The sequence below is a fragment of the Gossypium raimondii genome, chromosome 7 (genome assembly GCF_025698545.1).
Source record: "Gossypium raimondii isolate GPD5lz chromosome 7, ASM2569854v1, whole genome shotgun sequence".
Classification (NCBI taxonomy): Eukaryota; Viridiplantae; Streptophyta; class Magnoliopsida; order Malvales; family Malvaceae; genus Gossypium; species Gossypium raimondii.
In genome coordinates, this window is record NC_068571.1 from 52136775 (window position 1) to 52154442 (window position 17668).

At 32.6% G+C, this 17668-nt stretch overlaps 3 protein-coding genes across 3 annotated transcripts; 1 reads left to right on the forward strand and 2 right to left on the reverse strand.

Moving 5' to 3' along the window:
* Positions 1-4: 4 nt before the first annotated feature.
* On the reverse strand, positions 5-627 carry LOC105794990 (uncharacterized). Its single transcript, XM_012624449.2, has one exon. The coding sequence runs from the start codon at positions 508-510 to the stop codon at positions 121-123; it is 390 nt and encodes a 129-aa protein (XP_012479903.1). The 5' UTR covers positions 511-627; the 3' UTR covers positions 5-120.
* Positions 628-4150: 3523 nt separating this feature from the next.
* Positions 4151-4693, forward strand: LOC105794908 (RING-H2 finger protein ATL52). The gene has a single exon (XM_012624334.2). It carries the CDS (start codon positions 4151-4153, stop codon positions 4691-4693), a length of 543 nt encoding a protein of 180 aa, XP_012479788.2.
* Positions 4694-5373: 680 nt separating this feature from the next.
* On the reverse strand, positions 5374-9165 carry LOC105794832 (vacuolar protein sorting-associated protein 2 homolog 1). Its single transcript, XM_012624223.2, has 5 exons — positions 8925-9165; positions 6943-7073; positions 6229-6333; positions 5765-6025; positions 5374-5675 (listed from the first exon to the last, which is right to left on the reverse strand). The coding sequence occupies exons 1-5, from the start codon at positions 8959-8961 to the stop codon at positions 5538-5540; spliced, it is 672 nt and encodes a 223-aa protein (XP_012479677.1). The 5' UTR covers positions 8962-9165; the 3' UTR covers positions 5374-5537.
* Positions 9166-17668: the final 8503 nt, after the last annotated feature.

A 17668-nucleotide genomic window follows, 5' to 3' on the forward strand; every position in this document is an offset into this window, starting at 1 on the left:
AAAATTTGAGAAATTGCAGGGACTTAAAAAAGCCAAATTTATAACTGGAAACATAAAAAAATAGATGAATAAACTAAGGAGGTAAGTAAATATCACAGCATGTAAACAATTTAAATGGCCTCAGCTTCGCTTAACAGGGTCAAAGTTAGAGACACCAATGACAGCTCCAATAATGGCGACAAGCACAACACCGCCAGCAGCAATGCTAAGCAAGAAGTTCTTGAGAGAAGGGGTAACCCCATCAGCTGCTTGAGCTATTTCAGGGACCATCATTGATGTTGTCATTGCAGCTGCTGTCAACATAGTCACTGCCTTCTCCTTGTTTGAAGAAGAAGAAGAAGAAGAAGCCTTGATTTCAAGTTTTGTTGCATTGGGTCTTGTAGTTGGGGTGGCAGCCATTGATGAATGCTTGAGTGGAGGTGGGTTGAGGAAAGGGTTGGGGATGGAGACTTTGGTCTGGGTGGTGGGTGATAGTGGCAGTGCCATTGAAACAGCTGAAGTGGAAGCCATTGGTGCTGTTTGTGGAACAAAGATGAGGGGGATTTGTTGCAGATGTTGGGGGTTTTGAGAGATTGGTGAGGAATATTTGAGAGGTGGGAATTTGGGTTACGTGGTGGATTTTGAAGTTGGGATTTGGAGGATAAGGCTATCTTATTGGTCCAATCCTACATCAAAGTTTGAAATTTGGTTGGGAATTTTAGATAGAAAATATAATTTTTCCCAATAAATAAAAATTCATTAATAATAAAGTTAGATACTGTTAAATGGGCCGAACAAGAAAGCCCAAGAATGAGTCCAAACCCAACCCCCCCGCCCAAAAAGAAACCTTAAGGCTGTTCTTTTGTCACCTCCAAGCAAGGAGGGATAACACTTGGACCCTGCGAGAGCATTGCACCTGGGTATGCATGCGCCATGCCATCGTGAAGCCCGCTGAGGTACCACTATCACTATCTCGGAATCCAACAGAGGAGGAGCCAAAGCTGAAACAACATCAGAAACTCAGCAGATAGCCACCATGCATAAGGAAGTGTGATAGCACAAATTTCATCGGAGGGTTTGGACAAAAGTACGGGATTCAAAAAATAGGCTTGAGTAAAATTTAGGGTTTATTTTCTATATTGGTTGGCTTTGGGCAAGATTATTTTTATTAGGCTTGACCCAAATATATTATGTTATAAAAATTAATTATATTAAGTATATATATTAAATAACAAGTACATACATTTATATTAAATTAATAACCCAATAACAATTAAACCCATTATCTAAATCTTAAAAAAAACATATCCAACTAAATAACCCAACCCAAAATATAAATTTATTTTTTTGGTAAAATAAAACAACATTAACCGAAACTAATGAATGGGCTCATTTGCCCTTGTAAATCTAAAATAATCTGCTTGAACTAAGTCCCGCGCGGAAATGGGTGGGACCTCAAAAACTTGGATCTCAGTGAATCTTGTTGCCAGAACTTTTGCCATATGAGCAGGGACAATATTGTGAGTTTTTGGAACATGGCAAAAGCAAACCTTCCACCCTTGACACACCATTTGATGAATCTCGCGTAGTTTCATTATCTGACTATCAGTTGCACCTCCCTTTGCAATCGTCTCTATCAAAAGATCATTATCACTTTCAACTTCTAACTGACGAAGCCCCTCCAAAATAGCTCTCGCTTCAATCTTAAAAATTACTTCCTTACCTAACAACCTTGAGAATACTTAGAGCCAATTAGCATCAGCATCTCTAAACACTCCCCCAATCCCGACATAAGATCCATTTGGCCAAATTGCCCCATCTGTGTTAAGTTTAATCCAACCTTTAAACGGCTCTGGCCAATGTACAACAGTAACCATAGGACTATATTGAAACACAGGATAAGATATCCTTGCATAATTCCTTGCCCAACTAATGCCCTTATCAATTATTTCCTGAGAGCTACTGTGGCAATTTGAAAACACAAACGTATTCTGGTTCTTCCATAACAATCAACATATTATAGGAAAAAAGCTACACCAATCAACAACTCGACTACCACAATCCCCAACATTCTCTAAATTCCATAACATCCAATCATTCATAGGCATAGCAAAAAAAAATTACCCATGCATGAGTTGGCACAACTGATCGCCAAACAAACTTAAGAAAAAAGCAATCACAAACGGCATGGATCTTCGATTCATAGACATTGCCACAGCTCGAGCATTGGCTTTCATTCGACATATGCCTCGTTGTACGCTCCACATTAGTTAAAAGTCTATTCTTCCACTTGATCTACATGAAAACTCTAACATTTGATTCACAATAAAACATTTACTATATTTATGATAATGTTTTTTTTAATATAATTACTTTTTAACACATTTTTAATGTGTTTGAAAACTTTTATTTAAACATTTCTAGTGTATTTAGTGTTTTATATATTTTTTTAAAAATCATTTTCAAACAAAAAAAACTAATATAAAAAATCTAACATGCGCGAGTTGAGTCGAGCCCGAGTTTACTTTTCTTAAATTGGACCAGACTTTGACAAAAAGTAAGTTCATTTTTCGGGTAGGATTAGTCCCGAACTTGAAAAATTGATCTTGACACCTTGTATGGACCCCTCCCATGAACACCTCTAGAAATAACCATATATTTAATTAATAAATATTAAATGATTCATACTAGTTCGTGAGTTAACCGATCTAGCCCTTTAATCAAACTTGTATCCAACCTATTCCTAATTTAATCTATCTGATCTGGTTCAAGCAACATTAGAAAATTGATGGAATAGAATCGAAAAAAGTTAGATTTGATTTATCGATTTTGCCATATAATAAGCATTATGGGCTGGTTAAGCCCATTTTTTTACGATAGGGCTTTTTTATGCATTCTAGATTTAATTTTAAATTTTCTATAATAGGCTTATTTTTATTATTATGTCTTCCAATTTTAATTTTAGGCTTATTAACTTGAGTGATGGCCCATTTATGTTTTATTTGGATCTTGGGCTATAATTGGGCTTGTTGGCCCATCCTTTTTCTTTATTATATTTTTTGAACGGAACCTCTTTTTTATTATTAAATATTTACTTGTAAACATATTTATGTTATATTACCAAAGAGAAGGAAGACAACAAAAATAATATTTAAAGAAATACAAAATTGAAGTTCAAGGATTAGTAGTATATTTAGATTTTGGATCAAATAAAATTGGATTCTAAAATTTTCATTCGTAATTTGATTTGAAATTTTTGGTCGGATTGAATCATTTCAAGTTATTTGTTATTGTCATTTAAGGTTCAAGTGATTTTGGGTTCAAATTACTTCAAGTTCAAGTCATTTTATATTCGGATTAGATAAATTTAATTATTTATTGAAAAAATTAAGTTCTAATTTGGATTAATAGCGAGAGGATAAAAGTGACCTGTTTAAAATTTAAATAAGGGAACAAAAGGGCAATGACGCCACAAAAGACCGAGCCTAGACAAAGCTTGACACGACCAGAATAAAACAGAAGGAGAAAATGAACGAAATAGGAGGGTAAACCAATCTCGAAGCACATTAAACTTCAAGGCTAAAAGGATTATCGCCTAAAAGAATTATCACGTGAGAGGTAAAATGCTTTTAAGGATACTTTTTAGACGCATCCAACATTTCGTCATATCCTACCTTTATTCATTCTCTCTGAACAAAAGCACTAGCTTTAGTATTGGAGTGCTATCTCCGACGCCCACACAGCTCATCTATCTTTCCTTTTTGCAGGCTCTCTCAATTTCACGGCTCAACTACTGGCCTAAATCCTGCCCGACCCAAGTTGACATTAAGGCAAGTACGTACATATATACATATATAAAGGAAGAGAGGAAGAAAATAGGAGAAATTTCTTATCAACAAAATCCAAACATTTTCACAGCTAATTCTTTTAATTCACTGTCTAATGATTGTACGTTTGTTTTGTCTTCATTCTTTTTTGGCCAATGAAGATTTAATACAAATACATTTTTTTCTTCACCACTACATAACAACCACGGCTTTTAGATTAACTACCAATTATATTTCGTTTGTATTATACACAATTTGCCCATTTGCGCTTCTCTCTTTCTCTCTTATAAACTTCATTGCTTGTGTAAAAATCCTTACTCATCTGTAAAACCCCTTTTTTCAACATGGGAGACTTAAACACTGAAGGCCCTTCTTCTTCTTCTCTTCCCCTTTCTTCAAGGTCTAATTTGCCTATGCTTTACTATGGTCTCGTTGTAGTCGGAACAGCTGCCGTTGTATTGGCTGTATACAACCTTATCGTCATCCGGTGGTGTACACAGCGCCCTGATTATTCTAGGCAAAGACAAACCCGACTTGCCGAAATGGCTGCTGGGCGGAGTTACGAGAGCCAGAGTAGGATCATATTGTCGTCGAGCTTCAAGTACAAGAAGGGAAGCATCGACACGGGGTCTGAAGAAGCCGGAGAACATGAATGCGCAGTTTGTTTATCGGTTTTCGAAGATGGAGATGAAGTGAGGCAACTTCCAAGGTGCAAGCATTCTTTCCATGCTCCTTGTATAGATATGTGGCTCTATTCTCATTTCGATTGTCCACTATGCCGTACCTTAGTGGATCCCGAGCCTTCTCTGATTCGTCGGAGACAAACAGAGGAAGCTCCACCGCAGAATCCCAGAGAAGATATTCTAGGCGTCCCAGATTTAGTTTGATGATTTTTGGGGGGAGGGGTCACGTTGTTGATTGATTAGAGGTAAGGTAGGGAGAGTCTGAAAAAATATATATGTGGTGGGCCTCATACGAGAAGCGTGACCATGTTAACAAATGACTAAAAATTGACAAAGCCAGCTGCCCATGTGGATACAGTGCAGCTCATTTTTGAGCGTTCAAATGGGGCCAGGGTATTTTGTTATTTAGCATATACCTTACTCGGGTTCAGATGTGAGTGTGATCTATATAGTTATTTTTTTTCTTTTTTTTTTTTTCACATATGTGAAGATCCTTGACGCTCATATCCCGATATCCAAGTGTGAAATATAAAGTATTCCAAGAAAAATAAAGAGTCTGAGTAACCACCACCAAACCAGCTATCTCCGGTTTTGCGCCTGCTATGGTGGGTGCTATAATGTGACTACAAACACTGCAATGCATGTTAGGCATGAGCAAAGCTCGGAGTGCAGTTTAAGTCAAAAACCGAACCAAAACGAGGTAAATAGTACAAGACAAGCTGACAAGCACAAGAATCCAGCAAAACAGATTCATCGATGATGTTCCAAACACAAACACATAAACTCGACGATATATACAGCAAGGTATCAAACAGAAATGAGGCAATGGTATGTGTCCAAATAGAATGAATTCATAACCTATTTACCACCAAAGCATGTAGAAATTTACAAAAGAAGTAAATTTATTATAGTTACTGTGTATTTCCATACCTTGACACTCGATAAACTCTGGCACAAGTTTTCCCAAATGTTACAATCCAAATGTATTTTCGCCTTCCACAACGGAGGGAATTTTTATATTGTATACAAGAGTAATTAAGCATACTTACTACATCCTTCTCAAATTGTCTAGCCTTGCTTGTAAGTCACTATCTATCCCACCGTCGTCATTCCCGGTTGCTTCTGCCTGTGCAACCTTACCCTTTGCAGCTGGTGCAGAAACAGCAGCTGATGGTGCATTGACAAGCTGCGAGTTAGATCGAATAAGCAGAGTTAGTATTAGGGCAAGAAATGCGAGCTATTAATGTTATGTACAAGAAATGGTGAAAATAGCACCTCTTGATTGATATCGATTCCGATTTCATCGAGAACTTGGCTCACAAGTTCTTCTGTTTCTTCCTCTTCTTCATCACCTTCCAGAGCATCATCAATAGCGTCACCCATTACCTCACTAACCATCTCCATCTTCTCGTTCTGCATCTCGAATTCTTGCATAATTTTCTGCAACGACGGCAAGTTCATCTGCCTGTTCATCCGGCCCATTGCCTTTGTCACGCCTTTCATTGCTTCTCCCATTGCTTGTGTTGATTTCAATGTCTGGAAGTTGTATAGAAAATTAGTCGAGCTGTAAGGGTTGAGCAGAACATATTTCAAAATTTTCTATAATTGCCCTCTCAAGAGTTGTACTTACCAACTTTCATCTACTTACCACGCACAACAAGAGACCATAATTTTTAATGTGAACAATTAACACTTCAAGTAATTGACACAGAGATAAATGTATAGATAAAAAAACATACTTGAATTCGAAGAGATACGCCTTGGAGCTGTGATTTCAGCTTATAGAACTTTTCAATTTGATGTCGAGTTCGGATAAGGTCTTTCGCCATCACCTTTACAGCTCCCTGAAAAAAGTTTCCATCAATCAGAACATTTTGAGGTTGTAGGCTACATAGGCGTAAAGCTGATTCATGTTTTGCAAAGATCATGTATAATAGGTTCTAAAAGTAAACCTAGCTCCCGAATACGAGAGAGGACAGTACAATCTTGAAGCCGAATGAGAAAATAAATGACCACATCAACCCACTAATGTAAAACAAAATAGACATACACACAATCAAGCAGCCAAAGTGAAAAAAAAAATCAAAGAATGCAAACTCTTGACACATATACTCGATGCATTTTGTTTACAGATCGGGAAGAAGAACATGGGACATCAACTTTTCATACAAATTGTAAAATGATCTGATAAAACATGCCGTAATACATAAGACAGTCATCTAGTGCAGAAATACATCAGATTTACACAAAATCAATGAAAAAGCAAGCTCGCATATGCCAAAAAGCAGAAATTTCTTTTCCCATGATTGCCTTAAAAGAAATTTGTCGAGCAGATAAGCACTTGACTCCAATACATGCTACTTCTAAGACGAATATAATAAGACATGCATCATAAAAAAGTCAGCAAAAATGAAAAAAAGGAAAAATATTGATGTAGGAAAAAAATAATTTACCATCTGCCCTTGCTTTGCAGTTTTCTTTATCTCTGCAATCAGTTTCTTCTCTTGGTTCTGAAGACCTTGCCTCTCCCTCTCTATCTCTCTAATAGATTTGTCCAGCATCCTCTTATTCTCCCGCAGAAGCTCTGAAACCAAAAAAAAACATCAATATTTTCAGATATTACACAAACTCTCAATACGAAATCAATGACATCATTTTATATACACCGTCCAAATTCACAGCCTAACTACCTCCAAAACCCGGAAACAACAGGAACCATCAACACCATTTAACCCACACCATAAAATGCGTGACTTACCGATTCTTTTCGTTTGCATCTTTCATGAAAAAACAACATGGATTCAAACATTTCCCATTCAATAATTTGTAAAAGCCTATTGAAATTTGAAACAAATATGAACAAACAACCACACAAGTGATCAATCTCATTATCTAAAAACGAATAAACAAATAGCATAGAAAAATTGCATTTCTTATCATAATTCACAAACATTTCTAAAATTAATATATGTTTAGCATTCCGTATCAAAATTCTGAATTATAATAATAATAAAAAAAGTCAATTTCCACAAATCATCGCCAGAAAAATACACTCAACTGCTACTTTAATCATTAATATCATCCAATTACTAAGACCCTTATCTGGGATCGCTTCAATAATTTGAAACTAATATGAACAAACAACCATTTAACCATTCAATAATTTGCAATACACCATAAAAATGCATGACCCGCCCATTTTTTCAGCTTGCATCTTTCACAAAATTCAAGAATTCATAAAACCCTATCAAAATCTGAAACAAATATGAACAAACAACCATGCAAACAATCGATCTTATAATCTAAAACTAAACCAAATAAAAACAAATAGCAACCCTCCCCCAACAAAAAAAATGCATTTATTACCATAATTCAGAAACATTTCTAAAACAAACACAAACTTTGTCATTCCACATCAAAATTCTGAATTACAGCAAAAAGCAATCAATTGATTCCCACATATAAACTCCACCTGCTATTTTGATCAGGTATATTATCCAATTACTAAAATCCTTATCTGGGATAACTCCACAAAATCCAAACCGCAACTACCAAAGCGAAAATCATAGACCCTTTTTTCGACATTAATGAAAATCCGAAACTAATATGAAACAAACAACCATTCAATAATTTGCAATACACCATAAAATGCATGACCCACCTATTCTTTCAGCTTGCATATTTCATAAAATTCAATAAATTGTAAACCCTATTGAAAATCGAAACAGATAAGAACAAACGAACAAACACAAATTTTAGCATTCCACATCAAATTTATGAATTACAACAAAAAGCAATCAATTGATTTCCACAAATAAATTCCACCTGCTATTTTGATCACGTATATTATCCAATTACTAAAATCCTTATCTGGGATCAATTCACAAAATCCAAACCGCAACAACCGAACCGAAAATCATAGACATGAATGAAAATTCGAAACTAATACAAAACAAACAATCATTTAACCATTCAATAATTTGTAATACACCAAAAAAACGCATGACCCACCTATTCTTTTCAGCTAGCATCATTCATAAAATTCAATAATTTGTAAAACCCTATCGAAATACGAAACAAATATGAACGAGCAATCATGCAAACGACCGATCTTATAATCCAAAACTAAACCAAATAAAAAAACAAATAGCACCCAAACCATAATTCACATCATTCCTGAAATGAACACAATTTACCATTCCACATCAAAACTCTGAATTATAACAAAAAGCGGTCAATCGATTTCCACGAATATACGCAATCTGCTATTTTTTATCACGTATATCATCCAATTACTAAAATCTTTTTTTTTCTGAGATCAATTTAAAAACCCAAAAACGAAACGATCAAACCCAAAATCGCAAAACCTTTTTCGAAATTAATAAATAATTTAATAATTTAATCCCAAAAAAAACGAAAAAAGAAAACCAGGTACCTGCGGGAGTTTTTCTCTTCCCAAAGAGGAAACTCATGTTTGATCGATACTACGAAAACCGTACCAAAAATGAATCGATGGAGGCTTCAAGGATCCGATCTGATGTTTAAGAAACGAGGGTTTTTAATGGTTGGATTTAAGGAAGAGATTGCTTAATACAGGTGATTTTATGGCTCTGCTTCGAAGCCAATACCGACTTTTATTTTAGTTTTTTCTTTTGCTTTTAGTCTTTTACGCGGTATCGTTATAGTGGCTAGGGAATGGGAATTTATAATTATTAAATTTTTATTTAAATTCAAACGTGGCTTTATATGAATTAGGTGGTCAACAACTCAAGGATGAAATTAGAATTTTTTTAAGGTAAGTAATTAAATTATAAATTTTTTAGATATTAAAATATAATTTTATTATAATGTTCGAGTTTTTTTTGGAAGTTATTTCAATGTCATAGTGTCACGGGCCGCAGTTCAAAGCCCGTGACCATGGCACAAGATGCGCCCCATGGAGGTCTATCGATAAAATGGGGAACATTTAGCCCACGAGAGCTGGCCCGATTCAGAGAAATATTGGAGAAGCCTATCAGATTGAAGCCTAGTTGGCCCAATGATGAAGATATGGCAACTTAGGCTAATATGGTAACTAATCTTAGAAGATAGAGGGAATCATATCTTGTAAAGATTAGATTAGATTTGATATGTCATATCTTGTAAATCCCTAAAATTAAGGGATATGGTTAATCTCGTCCGTCGATGTAAATATATCTTGACCGTCGGTTTTGGGGGAGCTCAACTATAAATAGAGAGCCTCCCCTCATTTGTACTCATTCCATTGTATTCTGAATTCTTAAGAGTAATAGAGTTCTGAGAGCATTTACTCAAACACCTTGTGTGCATTCTTTTCTGCGGCTTTCTGTTGTTCTTTGGCTTAGCTTCTTTTGGCATAAATCGCTTCCGCTCTTCAATTGGTGCCTTGGAGGAGTTCTTAAGGAATCCTCATTTGAGTTAAGGCTGACTTAGGCGAGTTTGGAGCAAACGGATCGCCTAAGGCCGCACGGTTTGCGAGACGAAAGGTCTAGCCCCGTGACAATAGTATCTGATACACGAGTATTGGCTCGGGGCTTCTTTTCTACATCTTTTTACCTTGAAAAAGTAGGGGCATCTTATTTCCTTGAATTTCATTATCTTTCGGCTAACCTAGCCTACTCTCTCCCTGAAGACCAATAAGGGTAGTACAAGAATATTCACTTGTTGCCCATTGACTATGCAATTCGATCTGATATTAGACTTTAACTCACCCTTCGTGGATGAACCTTGCAGAGAAACATTAGGTTTTCGAGGAATTAAATTTTCATCAATGTTTGCATTACTCAAGTTGACATTCTCACTTTCGCTTTGTCTACTCCCGCTCACACGTGTGCTTCCTCCTAAGGCGGAACGTTCCCCATCATTTTTAAAAGGGACTAAATAAGTTTTTTAAGGTGCTAAAGTGAAATTTTATCATATATAAATTTACAATTTAATAATTGATAAGGCAACAGAATTGTGATTGTTCATTTTTTAGAGGGGCAGGCAACCCCTAATGGTCAGATTTTGTTTATACGATGTTCGATAATCACATTGAATAATAACTATATTCAAAGTTAAGAATGTTAAACTCTTAAATAAGATAATAAAAACAACGGTGGGTCAAATATATTCAATTTTTGTAAAATTTAAATTTATAAATCTATAAATCTATTTTAAAAATTATTTAAACCCTAATCTAAATTAATTAATTTTTCTTCGAATATCCAAATTCGTTAAATATGATAATATTTTTTCACAATATTTTCTAAAATAAAATTTTTAGTGCTTGATTATAACAACCAACAGAATGGGGAATATTTCCCCCTAAGCATTTCGATGTTGTAAAATTGTTGGAAAGCGAGTGAAGGAGTTCTTCATCTGCACCAATGCCTGTAGGATTGAGATGCTATCTTAGTAATTCAAATTCAAGATTTATCGATAAAGAAAACCCAGAACCACAGACAACCAAAGAGAAAATTAAGGAAAACCCAATTAAGAATTAAACTGAAAAAGCCAATTCATGGATTAAAATCCAGATTTTTTTTTTTCTAAATTTTCAACAACAGAACAATACCCTTCAAAAAGGGTACACAAAAGAACCAAAGATTAACTCAAAGGAAATATAGAAAAAATGGTTGTTTAAAAGGAGGCTTCAAGTTCTTTAGCAAAGAGCTTTACTTGTTGTTCTATTAAGCTTAAAACACCATATTTTTTAAACAAGAAAACCAAAGATGAAACTTACACAAGGAAAGAACAAGGATTTCAGGGAGGTAGAAGGCAAAGAGAGAAGGAGCAACCGCCGGTAGCTGAAAAAGGTGGCGGCTTCAACATGGGTTTGAGATGGCCCTCAACAGGGAGTGGCAAGATGGCTGACATGCTGTTCGGGTTTCTCGTTTTTGGATTAATTATAGAAAGGTAACTAGCTTTACTAAAAAATAATATAAAATGCTTGGTGTCCATTATTAGAGGTGCTCATGGGCTGGGCGGCCCGGCCGAAATATGGGAGGGTTTGGGTAAAAATATAGGCCCGAAATATGGGCTTGGGTAAAAAAATGAGGCCCATTTAGAAAACGGGCCGTGCCTCGGGCACAACTTTTTTAGCCCGGCCCTGCCCGATATAATAAATATATTTATTTTTTAAAATTTTTTTATTTTAAAATTTTTTTAAAATACTTTTTTTATTATTTTTAATTTTAAAATATTTTTAAAATACTTTTTTAATTTTAAAAATAAAATTTTGGTATTTATTAAAAAAATAGGCCGGGCCGGGCTTACGATTTTCCCCGAGCCGGGCCTGAGCAAAATTTTAGGCCCATATTTCGGGCCGGACCAATTTTTTATGGGCCCGGTGTAACACCCCTTACCCGAGACCGTTTCCGAAATCGAGTACGAGGCATTACTTAGCTTATCTTACTAATTCAGGGCATAAAAAATTCGTTTTAAAAATTAATTTCACTGTTTACAGTAATCTGTCCAATCGCGCAGCAGTTACTAAATTGATTATAACTCGAGCTACGGAACTCCAAATTTAATTTCGTAAATTTTTCCTGAAACTAGACTCATATATCTTTCTACCATAAAATTTTCAGAATTCTTGGTTTGACCAATTAGTACAGTTTATTAGTTAAATTCTCCCCTGTTTCTTCACTTGACTGTCCTGACCCCTTTGTACTAAAAATAAATTTTCTCATTATAGGATTTTCATATGATATTACCACTTATTTCTACAGAAAATATACTCAATAAGGATTCTACACATATAAACTACAACTCATAAATATTTTTATACCATTTTAGTGATTTTCTAAACTCGGAACAGGGGACTCCAGAAATAGATCTGACCATTTCTCACTAAAATTCACATATCTTAAAATAGAAATTTCTTTTTGCTAAACCGTTATTTTTCTATAAAAATAGACTCAATAATCTTTCATTTCATATATCATTCACCCTCTAATTCATTTTATACTATCCTAGGTGATTTTTCAAAGTTACGTCACTGTTGCTGCCTGAATTCTGTTTCTTTGCAAAATTTACTCTTTCTTGATTTTCATACTTAACCATTTTAAAAGCCAAACATTATCACATACTCACACCTCTTTCTTTAGCAATATCATAGATACAACATTCAAAATGACTAACCCTTATACATCACTTAGGTATATACATTACCTAGGTACATGCCACATTATCAATAGAAAGGTACATCACTAAAATGTCTCTGAGGTCGGGATTACTTCGGATGCTGGATCGAACACTGGTTTTCTACAATCCTGCGCACGGAAACAACCGTACGCTGAGTATGGGTATACTCAGTGGTATTACCATAATTCAAATTAATAATATTAATTGATAATTTATATACATTTAATTTATGTCTACAATTATTCATTAATTATCTCATACTTTAACTCAACTTGATCATTAATAACAATAAGCAATATTTCAATTCTTGTATTTAATTGTATTCATACCTTATTTCACTATCTCAATTCTATTGGATTTTTCGACATCTCATTCTAATAATTCATTCCAATTCATACAAATTTAATCAATTTATCAACTCATTCATTATCATTTCTATTTATAACCAATATGTACTGTAAATCTTTTAACACTCAATTTATTCATTAAATCCATAACTAAATTTCAATAACTTGTATTCAGTTAAATTCACATATTATTTCACTCTTTCAAATTATTTTATTTTCACTTCTCACTTCTTAACAATAGCTATTTCAATTCATATTCAAGATCATTCAATAAAAATTTATATTATCAAAATTATTCATTTACCCCTATTAACTTGACTCAGATCTTGGCGGATACACGGATCCAACCAAAACACACCAATACGGCACATTATGCCTAAAACGGTACATATAAACTTTATAAGACTTACCTTAACACATTAATGATTCACTTTTGTCCACAGCTTATAATCTTAGCCCAAAGTAGACTTTACAGAACACCCCGGATATACGGAACAAATACAGAGAGCACAAATGTGCTAAACAGAGAGCACTGCCGTGCTAAATATCAGAGAGCACCAACGTGATAATAATCAGAGAGCACCAACGTGCTAATAATCAGAGAGCAACAACGTGCTAATATCAGAGAGCACCAATGTGCTAATATCAGAGAGCGCGCTAAAGTTCCTTAATAAGTTCCTTAATGGCATGCCACTAATATCCTGGTAGTTCTAAATTCCATCTACTTGGGCATTAAATCAATCTCATTTATTTAAATACTTTACAAAATTATTTCAAAAGGATTTATCATTTCTCCGTCATTACAATTTACTACTTATTCCACCATTCACATATATCACACTTATTCACAATTTAATTCACTTTTATTCCATTCATATATATATTTTAATTCATTTTCCAATCAATTCATGTACAATTCAATATCAATATTCATCTATTTTTTTTAATACTAAACATATTATTCAAAATTCAATAATTACTATTAATAAATTCAATACCAATACGTATTTATCATTCAATTCAGTCGTGATGCTTACCTCAATTTGCTTATCATGTATATTAATTTAAATTTTAACAATTAATAATTAAATTCGAATTATGGTAATACTAACCGGAATTTCTCTCGAGTCACTTCTTGTCCACTTTCTCCTTTCCTTTCTCGGACAATGACTCGTGCATGACATTAGCTACGTAATTAAACAATTAAAAATCATTAATACACAATTTCATTAAAACATTTCCCGTATACCTAAACTTTACCCAAATTCTAATTTAATCCCTTATCAATACTAATTTTATTTTTCCATTCTAACTCTATATTCTCTCTTAATTCTTACTATAAACTCAGTTTAATTCTTCAATTTCCCCATAAATCCCTAATTTCGGGATTCTTTCAATTTAATCCCTATCAATTCAAAACTTATATTTTATTTTACAAATCAATCTTTTACTAACTTCTAACTTAAAATTCAATCATTTTAACCTCTAGTTCATCAATTAATTCAACATAACTCATGTCTAACAATCTACTAACTTTCAAAATATCAACATAAATCAAGTAGTATTTATCTCTAGGATTCCAAAACTCAAAATTATAAGAAAAGACTTAATTTGACTTACCAATTGAGCTTGGAACCTTAAAACCTTAAATTTCTCTTTTTCCTTTTCTTTCTTTCTTTCTTTCTTTCCTTCCTTCTCTGCCCGTTTTGCTCTCTGTTTCTTTCTCTGTTTCGTCTCTTCTATTCTGTTTCTTTTCTTTCTTTTCTATTCTTTCTTTTGTTTTATGTATATATATATAATATAATATAATATATTAATAATAATATAATATAAAAACATAATCATTACTATAATATAATAATATTTTTTAACATAAAATCTCAGATTTCTATGCTTATGCCGCCTCAACTTTGGAAAAAGGCATAATTGCCTATTTGGTCCTTTTAACTTTTCTTTAATCTATAATTAAACTTTTATCCCTATTGCAATTTAATCCTTTTTCATAATTAACTATCGAAACGTTAAAATTTCTTAACGAAACTTTAATATTATCCTATTGACACTCTGTAAATATTTATAAAAATATTTACGGCTCAGTTTATGATATCGAGGTCTCGATACCTCGTTTTTGACCCAATTTACCTAATAATTTCTTTTAAATCACAAAATTCACTGATTCAAAAACATTTCTAACTTTTTCATCGAATTTAGTGATCTCAAATCATTGTTCTAACACTACTGAAAATTGGGCTGTTACACCCGGCCCGGCCCATGAGCACCTCTAGTGTCCATCACTCAATAAATTCATGTGTCATATTAGTAATCCGTAAGTAATTAACGAAAATTTTAATAATAGTGATTAATTTAAATAATTATTTTAATTAAAGAGTCCAAAATTGACCAAAAAACATTTAAAGTGACCAAAATAAAATTTTAAAGTGACATCAGATTAGAGATACTCATGGTCAGGGTGGGCCGGGTTTAGGCCAGACTCATATAATGTATCTATATTAATTTTTTAAGTTTGAGCTCGATCCAAAAAACGGGCTTACTTTTTTTCAAGCCCAACCTAATTTAAGAAAGGTAAATCAAGGACCAACTCGATCCTCCCATATTTAATTTGTTTAGATTAAATTTTTAACACATTAAAAATTATTTATATAAAACACTACCACAAATATAATAAATGTTTTTATATTAAAAACACAAACAAATAAAAATAAATATTTATTGTATTAAATATAAATTTTAAAATTTATATTTTAGGTTGAGTTTATTTAGTTGAGTAAATTTTTTTAGGATTTGAGTAATAAATTTAATTGTTATTGGATTAGTGATTTAATCTAAATATAAATGTATATAATTCTTAATTAACATATATAATTAATATAATATATTTTATAGCATTATATTCGGGTTGAGTCAGATTCGGGACAAAAAATCTTACCCAAGGCCCGATTCATATAAAAAATGGATATTAAATTTTATCCAAACTCATTTTTTAGAAATTATATTTCATCCAAACTCTCTCATTTTTCGAACGGACTTTTAAACTTACACAAATGATTCAATACATGAGCAAGTCTACATCACATGTAGTTTACTTTTTTTTTTTACATGTTTAGATATTGCGTGGTTCATAAGACCCAATTGAAGAAATTTGACGGGCTTAGTTGAAGGCCTGTGAAAAAAAATAACAATGGACTTGTACATGCCGAATAAATCATGTTGGCCAGATTCCAATATGTTCGAATAAAATATTAGAATAAAATATTTAAAATTTGAGAGGATTTAAAATAAAATATTAAGTTTAAAAATAATTTTAAGCAAAAGAAAAGAATCCTCAAATATTAATATTATAACATAAAAATTAAAAAAAATTATGTTATCTATATATAAATTTAATTAAAAATAAGATTTTACTTTTTTTTTCCATTTTTTTAAAATTCATGTAAATTTTTAAAAAACACAGGTGGATGATGACGTTCCAGCTTCTGATTGGACTAAAATTCTTTTGGACCAAGGGCGTTAAGGTCTGATGTTAAATGGGTAAGGGAAGAAAAAGTTTAGGGATCTATTTGAGAATATATGTATAGCTTAAGGGGTAATTTTTTAAATAAGTTTTTTTAGTAATCCAATTATGAAAAGTTACAAAATGGTCACTTAACAATTCAATACTATCTTTCTTGGTCCTAGTGTGCTAACTATGACAGCTTTTAAAATTGACATGATAATAACTTTAACTATTAACATTTATACATTATATCAATCAAATTTACGTGAACGAGTAAAAAAAGCAAAAAAAATTATACAATGTGAGAGTTAGATATTTTAGAATCAAAACTAAATTGATACATGCTATTATGTCTATTTTAAAAATTATGACGGCTAATCAACTGATGAAAAAAGTAAATATCTAAATAATTATTTTGTATTTTTATAATTAAATTATAAAAAATTACTAATTAAATGAATATCAATATAATTTATTTTTAATAAAAATCCCGTAAAATAATTGAAACCCAACATATTCTATATATTTACATATGTTAGCATGACGTTATCACCATTACGTCATGAGTAACAGGTGGTGACATAAAGGATGCTTTAATGAATATAGACACATTGGTGGATAAAAAGAAAAGGAGAGTTCTGTTTTTGTCTTATTGTGGATTTGTCAAATTATTTAGGTTAAATTTTGCTAGTACTCTCTGTACTTTGTAAAAGTCATGAATTTAGTCTCTTACTTTAATTTGATCAATTTTAATCCCTGTAATTTTTGAATCAGTCAGTTTAGTCCTTATACTTTTGTATTTTGAAATTTTAGTCCTAACCCAAATAGTAGTAGTTAAATTTAATTAGTTTTAGATTTAATTTATATTCTCCAATTGAATCATTCTAAGTCCTTATACTTTTCAAAAATTTAAATTTTAGTCTTGATGTAGATGATAATCATTTATCTATTAAATGAATTTTTAGGAAGTAATATGTGGAAACAATAAGTTGACATAGCATTACACATATGATAATATATTTATCACATCAAAATTTAGAAATAGAAAAACTTAACTTGGTGAATTTAACTGTTATTAATTAGTAAGTATTGAAATTTTAAAATTTGAAAAGTACAAGGACTAAAAATGACCAAACTAAAGTAAATGGATTAAATTCATAATTATTGCAAAGA

Bases quoted from the DNA above. Each gene is read 5' to 3' on its own strand.
- LOC105794832 (XM_012624223.2), bottom strand. From the start codon at position 8,961: ATGAGTTTCCTCTTTGGGAAGAGAAAAACTCCCGCAG. The intron at 6,334-6,942 runs GTAAATTATTTT...AACTTTTTTCAG, and splicing joins CTGCAAAGCAAGGGCAGATG to GGAGCTGTAAAGGTGATGGC. The intron at 6,026-6,228 runs GTATGTTTTTTT...TACAACTTCCAG, and splicing joins GCGTATCTCTTCGAATTCAA to ACATTGAAATCAACACAAGC.
- LOC105794990 (XM_012624449.2), bottom strand. From the start codon at position 510: ATGGCTTCCACTTCAGCTGTTTCAATGGCACTGCCACTATCACCCACC.
- LOC105794908 (XM_012624334.2), top strand. From the start codon at position 4,151: ATGGGAGACTTAAACACTGAAGGCCCTTCTTCTTCTTCTCTTCCCCTT.